The 19,811-nt window shown below is 37.9% G+C and overlaps 1 protein-coding gene across 1 annotated transcript; it reads left to right on the forward strand.

Moving 5' to 3' along the window:
* Positions 1-5,161: 5,161 nt before the first annotated feature.
* LOC141665720 (uncharacterized) lies at positions 5,162-8,014 on the forward strand. Its single transcript, XM_074471705.1, has 5 exons — positions 5,162-6,021; positions 6,217-6,365; positions 6,745-7,224; positions 7,269-7,332; positions 7,570-8,014. Exons 1-5 carry the CDS (start codon positions 5,162-5,164, stop codon positions 8,012-8,014), a joined length of 1,998 nt encoding a protein of 665 aa, XP_074327806.1.
* The last annotated feature ends 11,797 nt before the right edge of the window (positions 8,015-19,811 follow it).

Consider the following 19,811-nt stretch of genomic DNA (forward strand, 5'->3'; position numbering starts at 1 on the left):
AAATAATAAAAGGAGTCATACATCCTCAAATGAATATTCAAATAATATTCAATAATTAATATAAAAGAGTCATAAGCCCTCGAATAATATTCGAAATAATATTCAATAATAAAATAAAGTTTAAAGTTATCGAATAAACCTTATTCGATTAATAGTTTTGAAAACTATGACCATATATATGTATATATATATAAATATATATATATATATCCATATCCATATATATACAAAATTTACTCGGGATCCTCGACTCCCGGTTTTAGAAAATATTTTCACCTTTGGGTCCCTATACTAAGGGTATATGCAAATTACTGCTATTCTCTAGCATAGGTATTATCAACTGAACCAACAGATATATATTTCAAGAATATGAAACAGGAATGCATATATACCATATCACATGCTACAATATATCGCAAGAATTTGCTAAATAACCAACATGCATCTATCGCAAGATAATGCATATACAAGTGTATACATCACAACAACAGTATAACGGATAGAATACTTGCCTGAGCGACTGGGGTTACGAATGGCTCGGGACGAGTCTGGTAACCTATAAACAACAAGTAAGTTGGAATTAAACCAAAGTCACTTGTAAATCTATACTTTAACTAACTTAGACTCTAACGCTTATTCTGCGCTTACTGATTCGCTTAAGTCACTCGGGTACCCTCGGCTCCACCATTTTTAATAATTTAACCTTTACGAGTTTTAAAGCGATTCCTTCGCGAATGTCTTACCAACTGCCTAACACACTTACCATAAATGTTTCATACATTAATTAACCCTTTTTGGTCTTTAACCTATGTTTCAAAGTAAGGCGAGGGAAAAAGTTTCGTTCGCGAAATGCCGTTACTTGAAACGGTCGTTTCTCCTAAACCGTGCATCGGAATCGAACGAACTACATATCAAAACGAAGCTCGTAACATGAGCTACCTAAACATGGCAGTGGTCACAATCTAGCAGGGGGTCCTCGGGTCCTAATGTTATGCACAAAACAGTCTAAAGAAAATCGGACGTTACGACGGCTATGTTTACGCGATTACCAATATTTATACCACTCCAATTCTTTACCAATTCACTACAAACCACCCAACCATCATCAATACCTCAAACACAACTTATATCAAGGCAAAGTCAGTCCATAATCTCAAGGTTTTCCAACTTATTCAACCACAAACATGATCTACTAACCATAACTTAAGATTCATTAACCATTAACCAAGATTCATATCCAAAATCACCACAAATCCAACCAAACCATCTATCATACATGGATCTTGCTATACATACATGGATATTTCTATATATACATTAATCCATCCATAAACTCATCAAAACTCAAAGTTCAAACTATAAGTTAAAGGTGAAAGTTGTTTATACCTCCTTGAAGCTTCCTAACACAACCCAAGAGCTTTGAATGCCTAAAAGAACCTTGATCCTTGCTTGTATAACCTTAATCTTTCATAAAAATTCAAGAAAACTAAAGTTATTTCTTGAAGGTTACTATTCACCATCTTCTTCCTTGATTTATAGAAAAAGATTGGCTTGGAATTAGAAGCTTAAATTTATAGGAAGTATGTAACTATCCATGGGGAAGCTTAGATAATTACCTTGCTAAATAGTAAGTGGTGGAGCTTGGATCTTCAAATTTTAAGAAATGGGCCGAGAGCTAGCTTGGGAAGAAGATATTTTTGTGTTTTGTTTGATGAAAATGAAATGATTTGCTTGGTTGGTTGATTTTTGTGTTGTTTTTGGTTAATGACTTAATTAACCTTGATTTTGTGTGGTTATAATTCAACCACACTTCCTTCCCTTCTATGTCATGCTTGTGTCACCTTGCACATGTCATTATGCTCCCACTTGTCCACACCTTGTGGTTTGATGATGTCACAATCCCTGGCTTCTTGTACAAGCTTGTCTCTTGGTCACTTATTTGTTTTACGGTTCGCTTATCTTTCGTTCTCGTTTATCGTTTGAGGGATCATACCCGGGATCTTATTACTTAGGTTCCCTTAACCTTTCTCAATATATTATATTCCTTTTATGATCCTCTCCTATAATCCTTTAATTTCAATCCTTTTTATCCTGTTACCTTATACTCAATTCTCTCCGTATCTTGTGGATTTCCGGGAAAAATCAAAGTGTTCGGAATTGGATTCTGACGATCTTTACATACACTTATATACCACATAGAGTACTAATAATATCCCATAAGATCAATAACAGAACCCCTACATAGCGTGGCATGAAAAGTTTTCTCGTTCAGCAAAAACACTATTCATAAGGGTTTCAAAATTTCTCAAAAATTGGGGTTATTACAATACTTCTCAGCATATCGCGACTATCCGGATAATACGAATTCACTGCTTAGAATACCAAGAACCTATTCAGTGAGTAGTTACCGTACAATCAATTCCTTCTACCCTGCAATGTCACGATTAAATATAAGGCATGGAACTTGTGTCAAGCCTATCTTATTTAATCACTTGCTTTCCCATTCACTATGCTTAGTTCTATTTAATGTAAATTAGAAACTCCTTTCTAATTTCATTCACTCTGGCCAGAGATTCCTGAACTAGCATAAGTGGATTAGCATTGAACATTCTTTTCCTTCACTGAAAGGGGTAGATCCTTTATTGATCATACACTATCTTCGTGTACAAATTCCTATACCCAGTAGAGCCCTTATAATTGTCCCTTGAGACTATGAACTAAACCAAAGCATAGTTTAATGTACACAAGATGACTATGATGACCTCAAGTCTAAGGATACTTGTACAACTATCACTATGTGAACAACTGCTGACACGTGAGTGAACTCCATCAGTTGTTCAGCTGTGTGAGTCATGTTCAGTGAACTTATTCTATAATAAGCACCTACATACTAGCTATAGTGTCACCACACAAATGTCTATGAGAACAGACATCCTTCATAATGAAGCAAGCATAGTATGTACCGATCTTAGCGGATTATTAATTACTAGTTAGTAATCCTACGACCAGGAACTATTTAAGTTTAAAGTTATCATCTTTTAGGTCTCATTATTATGATCTCATCACAATCCATAAAAAGCTTTACTCTAAACTGTGGTATATCTTATTAAACATTTAAATAGATAGAGCCCGCAATAAAAACAAACAAGTCTTTTATTAATATCAATGAAATCAAAACAGATTACATAAAAGTTATTCCTAAATCCTCATACATGATTGGACTTAGGACATATCTCTTTCATCAACAAGGTCTCAAACTTGGACGAGCGCGAAGCTCTGAGCATCTTCAGAAGAAACTTAGATCCAGAGCACAATTAAAGATACATAGTAGAACTGATCAATATGGAGCCACAAATCCTGGCAGCAGCTTACTCCATGGCATCTAGATTCATAAAGGAAACTGATGTACTTCAGGCAATGAGTATGACCCGGAGTGGGGGATCTAGGAGTAAAAACTCTGATGACTAACCGAAAGGGGGTTACCATCAGCACAAAATGTTCAAGCAAAGCCAGCAGAACTAAGAAAGACAAGCTACTCCAGTTTTTTAGAAGCTCGGTCCTAAGCCGGAGTCCAAGAGAGCGATCCAGGACCCACACAGTCCCAGGAGCTAAAGCAGGAGCGGACTGGACTCCTCTCAACATGACCCGGGAGGAAATCTTGAAGGAGATAAAAGACAAACCTTTTTATTATCCTCCGAAGCCGATGCAAACTCCTCCGGAGAGCAGACCTTACAATAGGCAATGCGATTATCATGAGACACATGGCCACAAGACGGAGAACTGCTTATCACTCAAGTACTTCATCGAGGACAAAGTAAAGAAAGGAAACCTGAACAAGTACTTGGTCCGGGACAGCAACAACCGAGGAGAGGCGCAGAAGAGAGGAAAACATAGTTAATGTGGTCATAGGAGGCTCTCACTCCCCACCACGAAGCCCGGACTTCGGCGAAGAAGTGCTCTCAATCCAATCAATCCCAGATCTGGTGATATCCTTCAGCAGTAAGGACTACGAAGGAGTCAACCCCCACCATAATGCAGCTTTAGTTGTCATCTTGGACATCTTTGATAATGAAGTAAGAAGAATGCTGATAGACAATGGCTCCTCGATAAATATTCTCTTCAAGCACACAGTTGATCGAATGCAGTTAGGGAGCGTTGGCTCAATGATTATCGGGAGGATCCACTCTATGGGTTCAGACACAACTAGTCCCGATCCAAGGGACCTTGTATCTACTATCATTTATTGAACCGTCCTAACCAAGTAACTCATGTCATCAAGTTCTATGTCATCAACACTCCTTCATCATACAATGGAATCATTGGCAGGTCAGCTCTAACTATGATGCACAGCAATAACTTCAATCTCCCATCTCAAGATCAAGTTCCCAACACCACGAGATTCGGAGAAATAAAGGGAGATTATGGAGTTTTCTGAAATATGTTACAACTAGGGGTTAGTCATGGCAGAAACCCACCAGGACAACAAAAGAAAGGCCACAGTCCTTTATAACAGCAATGCATAAGAAGCACCGACCCCGGCCAAGGGAAGAAGCAAAAAAAGAGTACACTTCATTGAATCAAGTCCGAATCCAGAAGCAAACATACCAAGTGCAGAAGAACTGACAGGCAACCAAGTCATGGTAGTCGACAAGGTAAGTCAGGTCCTAGACCAAGCCAGTCCTACCATGCAAACAACCAAGGTAAAGAATTAGAACAATCAGCATATATTTGAAGAAGAACTCTGAAGCCCGAATTCACCAAATGGTCTCGACCAAAGACCAAGCAAAAATCGAATCCGTAGTTAAAACAGAGGAAATTCTGATCGAGGAAAGCAGTCCTAACAAAAGGTGAATATCGGGCCAGGACTCGGAGAAATATTTAAAGAAGAACTGGTGTCCTTGCTCCGGGAGTACAAAGATGTGTTTTCCCTGAGTTCAAGAGACATGACCGGACTACATGAGTCCATAGCAATGCACAACTTGGATGTCAACCCGAACAGAAGGCCGATCAAGCAGAAGCAAAGAAACTTTGCCCCGGAGAGGCAAAAGGCAATAGACGAAGGAGTAGAGAAGTTATTCAAAGCAGAAATCATCAAGGAAATCAAGTACCCTTAGTGGTTAGCTAATGTTGTCATGGTAAGAAGTCAAACGACAAATGGAAAATGTGTGTGGACTACACTGATTTGAATGATGCATGCCCGGAGGACCCATACCCTCTCCCCAATATTGATCAGTTGATAGATGCCACCTCCGGACATATCATGCTAAGTTTTATGGATGCCTTCTCCGGGTACAACCAGATCAAGATGAACCTGAAGGACATACCTAAGACAACATTCATAACTCACAGAACATTCTATGCTTATGTGATGTTTCCATTTGGATTGACAAGCGCAGGATCCACTTACCAAAGAGCCATGAACAAGATATTCAAGTCCCAAATCGGGAGGAACTTAGAGTGCTATGTCGAGGACATGATTACCAAATCAACAACTATACCAGGACACGTAGAAGATCTGAAGGAGTGTTTTAACAACCTAAGGAAGAACCAGCTTAAACTGAATTCGGAGAAATGTACCTTCGGAGTAGGAGCAGGAAAGTTCTTAGGGTTTATAATCAGCAACCGAAGAATAGAACCTAATCCAGAGAAGATAAAAGCAATCCAGGAGATGAGGGCTCCCAGGACCCAAAAAGATGTGCAAAAGCAAGTAGGATCCCTAGCAGCACTCGAGAGATTTGTCTCAAAGCTAGTAGAGAGGTGCTTACCGTTATTCGATTTGCTCAAGAGAGCAAACAACAAGAAAGAGGTAAACTGTAGTCCGGAGTGGCAAAAGGCATTTGAGGACATCAAGTCCTACCTCTCTCAGCCACCAGTCCTAACTAAAGCTCAACCAGGAGAGCCTCTCTACTTACACTTATCAGCGGGAGAACAAGCAGTCGGAGCTTCCCTAATCAGGGAAGAAAATGGAAGAAAGCACCCAGTTTACTATGTAAGCCAAGTACTTAAAGATGCGGAGACCAGGTACCCAAGTTTAGAAAAATTTTCCTTTGCCTTGGTCACGACATCGAGAAAACTCAGACACTACTTCCAAGGAAGAGAGATCAGACTTGTGACTAATCACCCCCTAATGAAGATAATTCACAAACTGGATGTCTCGGGAAGGCTAGTCAATTGGGTTATGGAGTTAATCCAGTTCAATTTAAGCTTCATTCACAGGACTGCCATCAAAGCTCAAGCACTTGCAGATTTTATAATCGAATATGACTTCCCGGAAGAAGAACCAGAACCAATGACCATAGATCCAGAGACATATCAAGCTTCGAACTCAGGAGCCTATACCCTGAAAGTAGATGGTTCTTCAACAAGTGAGAGGTCGGGAGCCAGACTTATACTAACCTGTCCTGAGGGATTCACTATTCAAATAACTATATCTTTCTGCTTCCCGACAACAAACAACCATGCGGAATATGAGGCATTAATTTCAGGACTGAAGCTATCCAGGACCCTCAAAGTCCAGGACCTGAACATCTTCAGCGACTCCCAAATAGTGGTCAAACAAATAAACGGAGAATACATAGCAAAGGACCCAATTCTGGCAAAGTATCAAGCACTGATTCAAAGCTACTTAGCTTCAATCCCGAAGCATCAAGTCCTGCAGATATGTCAAGAAGAAATGAGAAAGCGGATATCATATCCAAGCTAGTCCGGAACTCATCAGATCTGGACTGCTCAATTACTTTGAAGAACTCCAAAAACCATCTATTGATTCCGAAGAAGTCTTGGAGATCGAAAGCAACCAGAACTGGATGACTCCTTTTATCAACTACTTAGAGAAAGGAGAACTCCCAGAAGACAAAGGAAAATCTCAAAGACTAAAAGCAAAAGCAGCTAAGTTCATCCTTGAAGAAGGACTACTATACCGCAGGACCTTCTCCTCTCCTATTCTAAAATGCATCGGCTCAGAAGAAGCAAAGTACAGTTTAATGGAAGTCCATGAAGGGATATGCGGCGATCACATATCGGCAAAGGACCTAGCTCATAAAATCATAAGGCAAAGCTACTACTGGCCCACTATTCACCAAGATACAGTAGAGTTCGTGAAAAAGTACAAGGAATGCCAGCTCTTCAGCAATGTGTCCCGAATTAGCCCAGTCCTACCTTCCTCGGTCCTATCTGGGGCATTGACATCATGGGACCCTTTCCCCAGGCCAAAGGCGATCTCAGGTACTTGTCAGTTTCAATTGATTACATGACCAAATGGGTTGAAGCGAAAGTAATGAGGACCATAAACCAGCAGGACTGCATAAATTTTATGGACAATATTTTGATGAGGTTTGAGATTCCAAAAGTCCTAGTACAAGATAATGGACCACAGTTCATCGGATCATAATTCGAGTCCTACCTCCAAGAGCGCGGGATCAAGCACAAAAAGTCATCAGTAGTATATCACCAAGGAAACAGACAAGTAGAAGTCACCAACAGAATCCTGCTCCGGGGTATTGAGAAGAGACTCAAAGAAAGCAAGAACAAATGGCCAGAAGAACTACCAAGTGTACTATGGTCCTACAGGACAAGCCCTAGGACAAGCACCGGAGAGACTCCATTCAAACTAGCCTATGGCACAGAAGCAATGCTTCCAATTGAGGTGGGATCTCCTTCTCACAGGGCAATCAACTTCGATGAAGTAGCCAATGAAGAAGAACTCAGAACAAACATGGAGCTAATTAATGAGGTCCGGGACCAAGCTGTAGAAAAGATGGAGAGATATAAGGAGAAGATAAATGAGCATTTCAGTGGGAAGTCCAGAGTCAAAAACTTCCAAGTTGGAGACTTGGTTCTTCGAGACACAGAAGCATCAGATCCTACAAACACTGGAAATCTAATGCCCAAATGGGAAGGACCATACAAGGTCAAAGAGGTCCTGAGACCAGGTGCCTACAAACTCTTGAACGAGGATGGCTCAGAAGTCCCCAATACCTGGCATGGACTCAGACTAAGGAAATTCTACCAATAGGAAAAAGCAAACAAAGCAACCAAAATCTTGTAGCCAATATGGTAAGAAACCAGTTTGTTTTTCCTTATATTTTGTATGAATAAAAATTCAGATTAATGAAAAGCATTTCTCTACATTACATTTATTAAATTTATCCAAAAAAGCAACCACTAGTCCGGACCAATTATTAGTCTGTACTAGAGCAGCCATATTTACTTAGAATTAATTTTTTAAGTAAAACAACAACCACTAGTCCGGACTAATTATTAGTTAAGACTATAACAAACATATTTACTTAGAATTATTTTTTTAAGTAAAAAAGCAATCACTAGTTCGGACCAAAGATTAATCTAGACTAGAGCAAACATATTTACTTAGAATTAATTTCCTAAATAAAACAACAACGACTAGACCGGGCCAATTATTAGTCTGGACTAGAGCAAACATATTTACTTAGAATTAATTTTCTAAGTAAAACATCAACCACTAGCCTGAACCAATTATTAGTCTGGACTAGAGCAAACATATTTACTTAGAATTAATTTTTAAGTAAAACAACAACCACTAGCCCGAACCAATTATTAGTCTGGACTAGAGCAAACATATTTACTTAGAATTAATTTTCTAAGTAAAACAACAACCACTAGTCCGGACCAAAGATTAGTCTGGACTAGAGCAAACATATTTACTTAGAATTCATTTTCTAAGTAAAACAGCAACCACTAGCTAGGACCAATTATTAGTTTGGACTATAGCAAACATATTTACTTAGAATTAATTTTCTAAGTAAAACAACAACCATTAGTCCGGGCCAATTAATAGTCTGGACTAGAGCAAACATATTTATATATAATTAATTTTCTAAGTAAAACAACAACCACTAGTCCGGTCCAATTATTAGTCTGGACTAGAGCAAACATATTTACTTAGAATTAATTTTTTAAGTAAAACAACAACCACTAGTCCAAACCAACTATTATTCTGGACTAGAGCAAACATATTCACTTAGAATTAATTTTCTAAGCAAAACAGCATCCACTAGTCCGGACCAATGATGAGTCTGGACTAGAACAAACATATTTACTTCAAATAAATTTTCTAAGTAAAATAACATCCACTAGTCCGGACCATATATGAGTCTGTACTAGAGCAAACATATTTACTTAGAATTATTTTTCCAAGTAAAGAGCCAAACATTAATTTTCTAAATAAAAAACCATCACTAGTCCGGACAAACTATTAGTCTGGACTAGAGCAAACATATTTACTTAGAAAAACTTTTACAAAGGCAAAAAGGCAAACCCTAGACCGGACCAATTATGGTATAGGACTAGAGCAACCATTTAACTTAGAAAAATTTCTAAGGCAAGAATAAACTATAACAGCAAACATAAAAGCAAACAAAAGCAAATAAATCAAAATTAACCGGACCAAATAAGCCCGAAGCTAAGAATAGTATTACAATTACAGATCAAGAATCAATCTAAAAACACAAGTTCAGAATTCAAGTTCAAGCATTCAAATATCTAAGAAACCGGAGCAGTTGGCGGGAGAAAGCTAGGACAAGGACCATCGAAGGGCTCTGGCTCCTGTTGAGTGCCATTTATGACACTATATAACGATCTATTAAGCTTTGAATTGGTGTATTTGTACTTAATTTGTTGGTGTTTTAATGTGTTTTCTGGCATTTTTGCATTTCAGACATTGATTCAGGATTCAGGTGAATTAACATTGATTTGATGCTAATATGGTGTTAGGATGGCTCCCAAGAAATAAAGGCTCGTGAAGCCCAACTCATTGCAGAAATAAAAGAAGGCAATTCCAGTTTTTCCAAAAGACCGGCGTACCCGCGCTGTGCTAGCGCGCGACCACGCCAAAGAAACAGAATATCAGCGCGCCCGCGCTGGTGAAACGCGCGGCCGCGCCAGGTCGGGAATCCAGTTTCCTGTTTCAATTAGAAGACTATTTTTATGGGCTTTTGGCTTAATTGGGATGCTATTTAAAGACAATAAAAAGATGTTTTTTTATAACGGAGCTTAAGGAGAAGACGGCAAGAAGACCTATAGCACAATTCAATGAAGGCGAAGAATATCTAGTTTATTCTTGTGAATCTTTGTTCTAAGTTGTAATCTTGGATGCTCATTTCTTGTTTTGTTGAACCTAATACTCTGGATTACGTACTTTATTTATTATTTATTTATAAAGACTACGTTTATTATACCATGCTTTCATCGGAACACACGTTGATGATGAGTCCGATTATAGGCTAATCGTTATCGTGGGGTTCTAGCGGATTTATTTATGGATTTCTTTAGTTGATTTATTTCGATTCCCTAGTGTGTGGTGATTGTATGATAACCTAATATTGGTTGTGCTTATTCTTCTTATGAGCGTCGCGAACTTATAAGACAACGTGTTAATTCTTAATGAAGTGACAGTGAATTTAAGGATTTAGAACTTACCATACTAGCATAGGTTCATGTGTATTTGTTATGCATGATTCGTAGGTAATTTTAACCATCTTACTTGCCCTATGTAATCACGATAGATAACTTGTGCATTAAATCGTTATGTTGTCAAATTCTATAGACATATAGGGTCTCAATATAATTGGTGTCTATTCAGCTTCTATCTCTTTTGTGGATGTCTGATAGTATGATATTCGTACAACGAAAGTTGGCGATTATCAGTTTCGTGTTATCTGATTAGTGTCATCACCATTACATGCTAAGGTTAAGAACGAAAAGGCTATTGAATGAGGTACTTAATAGAATCCCATGTTTGTGTCATATATTATTCAACTCTATTTAATTTTTTTAGTTAATGTTCTCTAGTATAATTCTCAATAGTTAATCATAGTATAATCAAAACCCAAATTGTTATTCGTCTTAGCATTGAATAATAGCCATATCATTATTGCATAAGTGCATAAATCATATAGTTAATTTAACTAGTCACTGTGGGAACGAACTAGAAATAATTCTATATTACTTGCGATCGCGTATACTTGCGTGTATTATTAGGGCGTGCTTAGCGACTAACAGCTCCCCGAGTCCAGACTCGATATCTTGCTTGGCTTTAATAAATTCTTGGACAAAGCTTTCCCAGTCCGCCTCCGGATTAGTCTTGATATACTTCTCAGCGATAATCTAGCAGCGCCCGACCTCCGGAGCCCCAGCATTCGCAATCGCCCTATCATATTCCTCGGATTTCTTATAAGCATCGATGACCTCCGACTCCGGTCTCGCAACAGATATCTGCTTCCGGAGCTCAGCCAATTCCGACTTCAAGTCAGCAGCTTCCTTTTCAGCATTCTGAGCCCGTGTTGTAACATCGCTAAGATATTTGTTCAGCCCGGACAAATAAGTATCCTTAACATAAATCTGATCTCTCAGCTCTGCAAGCTCGGAATTCTTGTCAGCTATCGTCTCCTGAGCATGCTTCAAATTGTTATAAGCCATGGAAGCAACTCCGGCCATACAACCACCAAGCTACAAAAAGAAAAATGCAAATCTTGGAAAATTATCTAAGGAAAAATAGAAGAAACAGAACAAGAACAGAAACGTTATATACCTGACCCCAGAGACGAGTACACTCTTTCATGGTGGCATCGAATCCGGACTCATTCATATTCTTCCACTCCTCCTGAGAGGGAATTCCGGCCATAAAACGGGCAACACGCTCTTCGAGCCCAGGACTTCTCCTCTCCGAATGGACTTCCTCCACACCTTTACCCTTGTCCCTTCCGGACTCAGCACAAGCATCAACACGAGCCTTCTCCACCCGGGGAGGCTTCATACCAACATTCTGGAGCCTCTTCCTCCTCCGGCTAGGATCCACCTCAGGAACATCCCCCAGCGGCTCAATCTTCGAGGTTTTCGAACTCATCACCAGCTTCGACCTCAACATCCTTCTCTGGATCCATATCCTTCTCCAACGACTCCGGTCTTGAAACAGCGTTGCTTTGGGAACCTTTCTCCGTGGGTGGATTGGATTCAGACCCAGCAACAGAAGCCTTCTTTGTCAGCTTGAAGGCAGTTCCTAAACTCTTCAAAGCATCACTATAGGCTGAAGAAGACATATCCGGATTAAAATGAGGTAAGCCTGCCAAAACAAAAAACAAAATACAAGTTAGCACAAGTATTGTACAAAAAACAAACACTAAATAACAAGTACAAAAACAATAACCAAGTCCGGACCAAAAAACAAACACTTACATCCTAGCCTATGCATGGTCCTATGGATAATAAAAGTATCCCGGATAAGTTGAATTCCCAGACACTCACATACAGAAAAAACCATTCAGATAGCATCTCCCAGGAGAACAGACCGAGGGAACCTAGTCCAGACTCCCTCAGCAATAATATGAGGAAGATACAACAAGTCCAGACCCCTCAGCATAATCAGTTCCTCGTTCCAATACTTCAGGGAAGACTGTTGGATAACCAGCCTGTAAGAAGAACTGTAGCCATACTCCGCAGCCCGGAATCGAAACTCATACAACGGCATCTAGCTAGACCTAACTAAGCTAAATATATGGTGCCACAACCTAAACGTGAGCTGCACCTTAAATTGATTGCAGCAGGCAATAAACTAAGTCATCCACTTTATACTGTTTGGAGTTATCTGCATGAGAGATAATTGATACTCATACTTACACAAGTGCTTCAGAAATAAATGCCAATGCGGATTCCACCCGGACCGGAGATGCTCCAGCCAGACCGGAACAAAACCATCTGCCGGTCTGTGGTAAATCCTCTCCCCGGACTCAGGCCATCTCCACTCAATCCGGGGATCCAGTTGAAAGGCAGCCCAAATTGACGGATCCTGCGCCGCATAATCCAAAGCGGCATACTCCTCTTTCAGCTGGTATGGTTCCTTGGCGACTATACTTCCTGCGAATCTCCTATCGAATTCAGCCTGGTCATACGGCCCCGGACCAGCATTCGGCTGCCTCGCATAGCCAGACCTGATACTCCTATAGTACCAGCTATTTTCTATCTCCTCACTCTTGGTGATGAAGTAATTCGGAACATCAACCCACAAACCCTCCGGAATACAAGGCACTTTCCTAGGAGAGGTTTTACCTATGTTCAGCTTTGTGATCGCGTTGGCATCCAAAGTGGACGTCTTCTTCCCCATCTCAACGCGCTCAGAATTAGAGGATGAATCTGAATCTGACAGGCCAGGGTAGCAGGAGATGTAAACCTTTGCCCGAGCTTTAGTCCGGACCATATACCTAGAACAAATGATAGAGGTTAGTCTAAATCCCTACAGTTTATTTATCTTGAATCCTATATGGTTCGGACTACCCTATGTTCAATTTTAATTAAGTTACAAAAACCCGGCCCAGAGAGCCAAATATCAACAAACAAAATATACGACCTTACAACAACAAGTCCGGACAGCACAAACACTAGAAACCTCATATCACCCACTGTAATATCCGGGATATATCGTGTAATTATTTTTGTTATTATACAATTATTATGTATGCACAGTATCTATTCTGTGAGTTAATTGTTAAATGTTATATGTACTTGGATATTCAAAAATAATATTAATTGAGTATTTTAATTTTTATATGTCCAAAATAAAATATAGATAATTGTCATATCTTCCTAATTATTTTTATGTTGGTTTATGGATTTATAAGAATCATCTGAAATTTCTAAAATCTTTTTCCGGGTATTTAAAATCTATTTTATAAAAACGGGAACCAACCGACGTCATCCGTTGTTACGTTTTTAGAACCCGAAACTTTTCCGAGAACTCCTTCCTAACCTAATTGTAATATTCTGAGCATATTCCATGTTTCGACTTTTTCGATCTGGCGTACGGTTTGTCCTGCGCGGGTCCCGGCGCAACATTTTCGATACAATATTCGTTTCGGTAAATCAATAAAACTCGTATTTTTGAGAAACGGGGGCTTTTTATTAAACTATCACAATTATCACCTCGTAATACGTGTAACCAGGCGCTGAGACCAAGACCGCAGTACAAATTGTACTGATTTGGATAATTATCTCGAAAACCGATACCGTTTGGATCAGTTTTTATAAATAAACGTACCGTTTTATATCCGGAATGATCCAACGGGATACTAATTTCCCATAATTATAAATAGCCTCTACCGTATTTTATTTTGTACCGGAAATCATTTGCAAACAGTATTTACAGAATTTCTACAGAGAAAATACTATAATTATATTATGTTCTTCGTAATCAAATACAAATTCGGAGGCGTTATCGATATCCGATTTTGGCGTACATATACTCAAAACGAAGCTACTGAAATCTAGAATCCAAATCTTCCATCAATTTCAACCCAGAAACATCAGGTGATTTTCTATTTAATTATTTATATTCGAATTTCTTGATAATTAAATGATGAATTTTTGTACAGAAGATTGTTTGTATGATTTGATGCTTGCATATTAAAGATCTTTTCTTCCTGATGATTTTGGTATATTGTACTCTTGATTTGGAGTTCAATAACATGTTCAATTTTAAGTTTAATTCTCTGATTGAAGGAATTAGGGTTTATATGGTTTGAATGTTTTCAATTCGATTTGGGGGAATCTTGGTTAGGGGTTTTCAGTCGATCTTGATGGGTGCATCGTGTTCCTTATCAAATTTGCAATCGAATCATATATTCATATGTCCAAACGATTTCTGATAAGCTCGGAGTTGTATTTTGAAGTTCTCGTCGGAGTTCTTCATGTTTTGGCCGGATTTTCGTTTCCAGATGTAGTTTGGTCCATTTGTTAACTGATTTGAACTCCTGAGATGGTTTAGAATGAAAACCCCACTTGAATCGTGTCAAACCATTCTGTTTTCACCTGAATCGGGGCTCACCGGAGCCGTATTCCGGTCACCGGAAACTGGGTTCTTCGCGACCCGTTTCCGTTCTTGGTGACCCGGAGTTCCGACCCAGTTTAACCCGGTTTTGATCCAAAATTCTGTAAAATGAATTTCTAACCTCTGTTTTTACAGTTTAGCCCCCCAAGGTTTCCCAGCTTTGCAGAAATTGGATTTCTGTTTTAAAAACTTTTAAAAATAAGATTTCTTTTATAAATTCATTTCCAAAATTTGTTTTCAATTTCTAAAAATTCTGAAAATTATTATTTTAATTCCAAAAATTATTTTTAATTCAAAAACAAATCTAAATTAATTAGTTAATTAATTTCAGTTAATTTTTAATTGATTAATTGTTCAATTAATTCGAAAATTAATTGATTAATTGATTTAATTAATTATTAATTGATTTTAATTTATTATTTAATTAGATTTAATTATTTAAAAATGATTTAAAAACTCTGAAAAATAGTTTCGAGCTTTAAAATATTATTCTAAATTATTTTCAAGGCTCGATAATTATTATAAAATTGTTTTGGAGCCAGAATTGGCCAACCGAACCCTGTTTAATATTTCGAAATTGATCCAACGACCCGTTTTAATTCCGAAAAATGTTTTAAAAATTATTTTAAATACCTGAAAGCCTGTTTACGACCCGAGACTCCTTTATAAATGATATGTCATTGATTATTTAACGTGTTATATGTTATATGTGACCTGTTGGTTGACTGTCGGTCTATATGTTCGGTGTTTACTTGTTTATAGCGTAACTTTCAATCCGTTAATCGGATTTGGGTGAAACGAAGGGTAGATAGAAGTGTATGTCGAATAGAATCATATGAGTTAAATATTGATAGAGACTTATGATGCCTAGCAGAGTAAGCAAGGCATAGGAAAGAGAAGCAGGTGATCAGAAAATAGAATTGACATGTAGAAAATACAGCAAGTAATCAGAGGATAGAAGCGAGGCATAGGAGAAGCAGACGAGTGATTGTTGAATGAAGTCATTAGACAAGTACAAGTGAAGTTGAAATCGATTATGATAAGGCAAGTATTTCTAAACCTTTCTCGAGATATAATGCAAATATTTCTAAATGCTCTTGTGACATACTGTTAATACCCAAAATAGCTCTATTTTATACTGTAAATACTTTGAATCCTTCAGCCTTGATCCTGAGCCATATCATTTGATTTTTGAGCCGTAAGCCTTATTCTTTGTAAACCATTTCTTGTTGATTTACCAGATACTAAACCACATAAATAAGATACTACTCCACAAAGATATATCCATCATATATACCAAACACTGGAACAGAATTGTTTACACATACAGAAACTTTTATACTCAACCATACCTTGTGATATCAAAGTACTAAAACCTTGTAAAAACACTATTCATCTAATATCCGATTATCCTACCGGCCGGAGGCCACTTCTTTTATGTACTTTGACATACCCTTTCGGTAACCATGAATTTTTTTACCATGCTCTTTTACAAATATTTTATTGTTATTAATTATGATCTGTTTTTATTGAACTCTATTGTTGATCATATTGAAATGCTTTAGAATTGGATAGTTTTCTTTGTGTGGACCAGATTCGTGGTCAGACCATATCGATGGTCAAGTTAGGCCAATGTGTGCCTTGGATCCAGTAGTTAGAGCAGTGCTGTGTGCTTTGCTCGGGGTTAGCGCGTGACTGATCAGCAGCCTAACCTTGGTTTTAAAAGAAAACTTTAAATGAATATCCAATTCTATTGGTTGTTTAACAAGAAACTTGATTCCTTTGAATCACCTCGTTTATTATTGTTTAACCTCAGTTATTGATAATATGACTTGCTGAGCTAGTTAGCTCACTTTTGCGAATCTTTTTATGTATTCTACAGTTAAGACGGATACGGTTGATAGCGAGGTTTCCAAGTTCAATGTTCGAGCTAGGATTCTAGATTATGATTGATCGAGCTAGCAGGAGCTTATTGCAGTAGTGAGATAGTAAGGTTGTAAGAATAATTTCATATCAGTTGTAAATTTAATTAGTTGGGAATTTGGTGCGTTGTAATAAAAGTTAAGGTTGTGGCTTGTTTTCATACTTTAACCTGTTGCGATCCGTGGTTATGTAAAGCAGGGTCATTGCAAATAATATTTTCTATACAGGTTTATATATTAAGTATATGTTGTGGACCCCGAACCTCTGACCCAGGTTTGGAGGGCGCCACCGGTTGGTATCAGAGCTACAGGTTATAAGTCACTGAAACAAGCCTAGATTGTCGGGATTGGGTAAAGGGTTAGGATTAGGAATAGGAAATCGAAAGATAGGTCATCGTGAAGTTGAGTGCGACTGTATAGTAGGTCTTTGGCATGGTTCGTGTTGCGATTCGGGATTCTTAACTAGCGACGTGATATCCAGGCAACGACAATGGCAGATCCTGATTTCCCTGCATCAACTGATCGTTTGGAGCTTTCCGTCTAAGGATCGTCATCTTCTCCCAGATTCGATTTGCGCCTTGTTCCTCCAACAGTAGTAATGGTATTACCTTTTTATTATGACTGTTGCGTCTCTCCAAATTATTTAACGCTATTCTATTACCTCTTGATATGAGGCGACCTATTTAAGAAACTTCTATCTGTTTATTCTTGTTTTACTAGACATCGATTGTGAGTGTGCCCTTTCAATTTACCCTACACCTTGTTCTACACCCCAGTTTAAAATCTGTTCTATGAAACAATTGTATTTATAAAGATGGATTCGGGAGCTGCAATAAATGGTGAGTATTGAAATACAAATTAAGGTGAGAAGGAATTTAGAAAGAAGATTCAAGTGTTCTAAAGGATGGCTGTTATCAGGTTACAAGAAGCTATTAGTAATTAGGCCACTCATGACTAGCTTGTGGAATGTAGTAGATAAGTGTTGAAGAGAGAGAGTTAGAGGAGATTAGGGATCTAAAGATTTCTTGAGATTAGAAAATGGTGTTGTAATGATGTGATAAACATTTTAACAAGATGATGTGACATTAGCTGACTTGTTGACTATTGGATAATCTGTTCCACTCAATGATTGCAAAGTGGTTAACGGGAGTACTACCAGTATGGGAGCCTTAATGTGAAGCTACGAATAAGATAACGTGCAACGACAGCGGAAGTTTTCATTGATTACGGAAAGTAATAGACCTAATGAAGGAAAGGAGATAAATGAAAGTGAATGGATCTTTGGGTGATCATTTTTTTAACTTGGTATCTGGTCATAAGAAGGAAAACAACCAACTCATACAGTAAGGACAACCGGAGGTGTGATTTTCAAAATTTTCAAAATTTTTAACAAGTTTTCGAAAAAGATTTTTCCTCACAAAATTTCTAAAAGCCTTTTTGAATAAAATAAGTTTTAAACCTTGGTTGTCAAGTTACTACTTGAGTTTCTTATTTGTTAAAAGACCCGGATTATCTAGAAGGATGTTGTTTCAGACTCAGTATTGTTAATTCGGAGAATGAGGTAACCTGCGATTATGAAGAAGTAAGTGCAAGTATTGTCTGATAGGATTAACAACAGAACCAGCGTACGGAATAACTATTCATCCAATTACTGGGATTATCAGAGTTCGAAGAATTCATTGATTAAACGGAAGCCTGAGCATGACCGAAGAAGATTGGGAAAATTTCCAGACTTTTCTAAAGGAAGAATATTATTAATAAAATGATCGTTATGTTGAATGATTTACGGTTATTCCAAATTAAAAAGAGGAAACTCATGGTTATCTGATAAGAACGCCATTATGATCAAATTGTAATAGTATTATACGTGTAGGTGCGACATTATAGACGCGAGACTTAACGAGTAAGAATCTACCATAATGCTTAGTTGTGAAGGCAATTTAGCCTACTTCTAAAGTTGTTATGTGATACAATTGGGAAATTATCAAGCAAGCTCGAAAGATGAATACAAGTGAAATGTGGATGGTGACCAATGGTATCATTCTCGTCCTCAACATTACAGCGTATATTCCTTTTTAATTCCTAAAAATGTATGAACTCTTTTTTCTTAATAAATTATTTCTGATGATATCAAAATGGAAGATTTTGTATTCCTTTCAAATTCAATTGTTCCCCTCAAGTTTTGTTTTCTGATTGGGACAAACAGTGTTATGATGAGACACTTTGTCGAAATAACAAAGAGTCGGGTGGGACGCCACCTAATCATGTGCGGTATGTCATACGGTATGAAAGACTGGCCATCTTAAGTACCAATGTGGTTGTCTCATTAATATTCAAAACATTACTTCTTCTTTCTTTTTAACTCTAAGTTTATTAAAATTATGAATCCTTCTAATTGTTTCGTTGTACCGTTGTTCTTTGCGAGAGCTTTTCAAACAAAAATCAACATATTATACACCCAGCGGGCAAAGTCTCATCTACCTCTCATGCATGGAAAGGAAACAAGGGCATATGGTGAGAATTGCAAATCACTGGCCCTAGCCAGGGATGCATTACGAGTCAAAGGAATCTACTTCAATAAGGGATACATCTCCAAGATCGAGAATTTGCGATATGTTATTTAGAATATGGATGTGATGACGTGGAAGATTATTGCGGATACCTTATGTGTTAAAGTATTGAAAGATGTGGGAGCAATTGGATCGTATATCTCTCAAGGTTTTATTGATAAGATGAATTATCCTGTCAAATCAATAAGTTTATGACTAAAGGAATAGCAAGTTAAGAACGTGCAGTTATTAAATAAGTAAGTACCAATGGCGGAATCGATATTTCTGGCAATAAGCTGTGATGAATTGATATCATTTGAGATAAGAGGATTTGGCATTATTCTAAGAAGTGGATTAACTATTCAAGTGTGATGCCCAGGTAGACCGTCGTGATGGAAGATAGTTCTGAAGACGCCAAATGAGAACATGAAGAAGTTTAAAGGACAAAGGAAAGTAAAGAACTTGTTAAGAACGATTTAAGATTAC

The sequence above is a fragment of the Apium graveolens genome, chromosome 6, assembly GCF_009905375.1.
Source record: "Apium graveolens cultivar Ventura chromosome 6, ASM990537v1, whole genome shotgun sequence".
NCBI lineage: Eukaryota > Viridiplantae > Streptophyta > Magnoliopsida > Apiales > Apiaceae > Apium > Apium graveolens.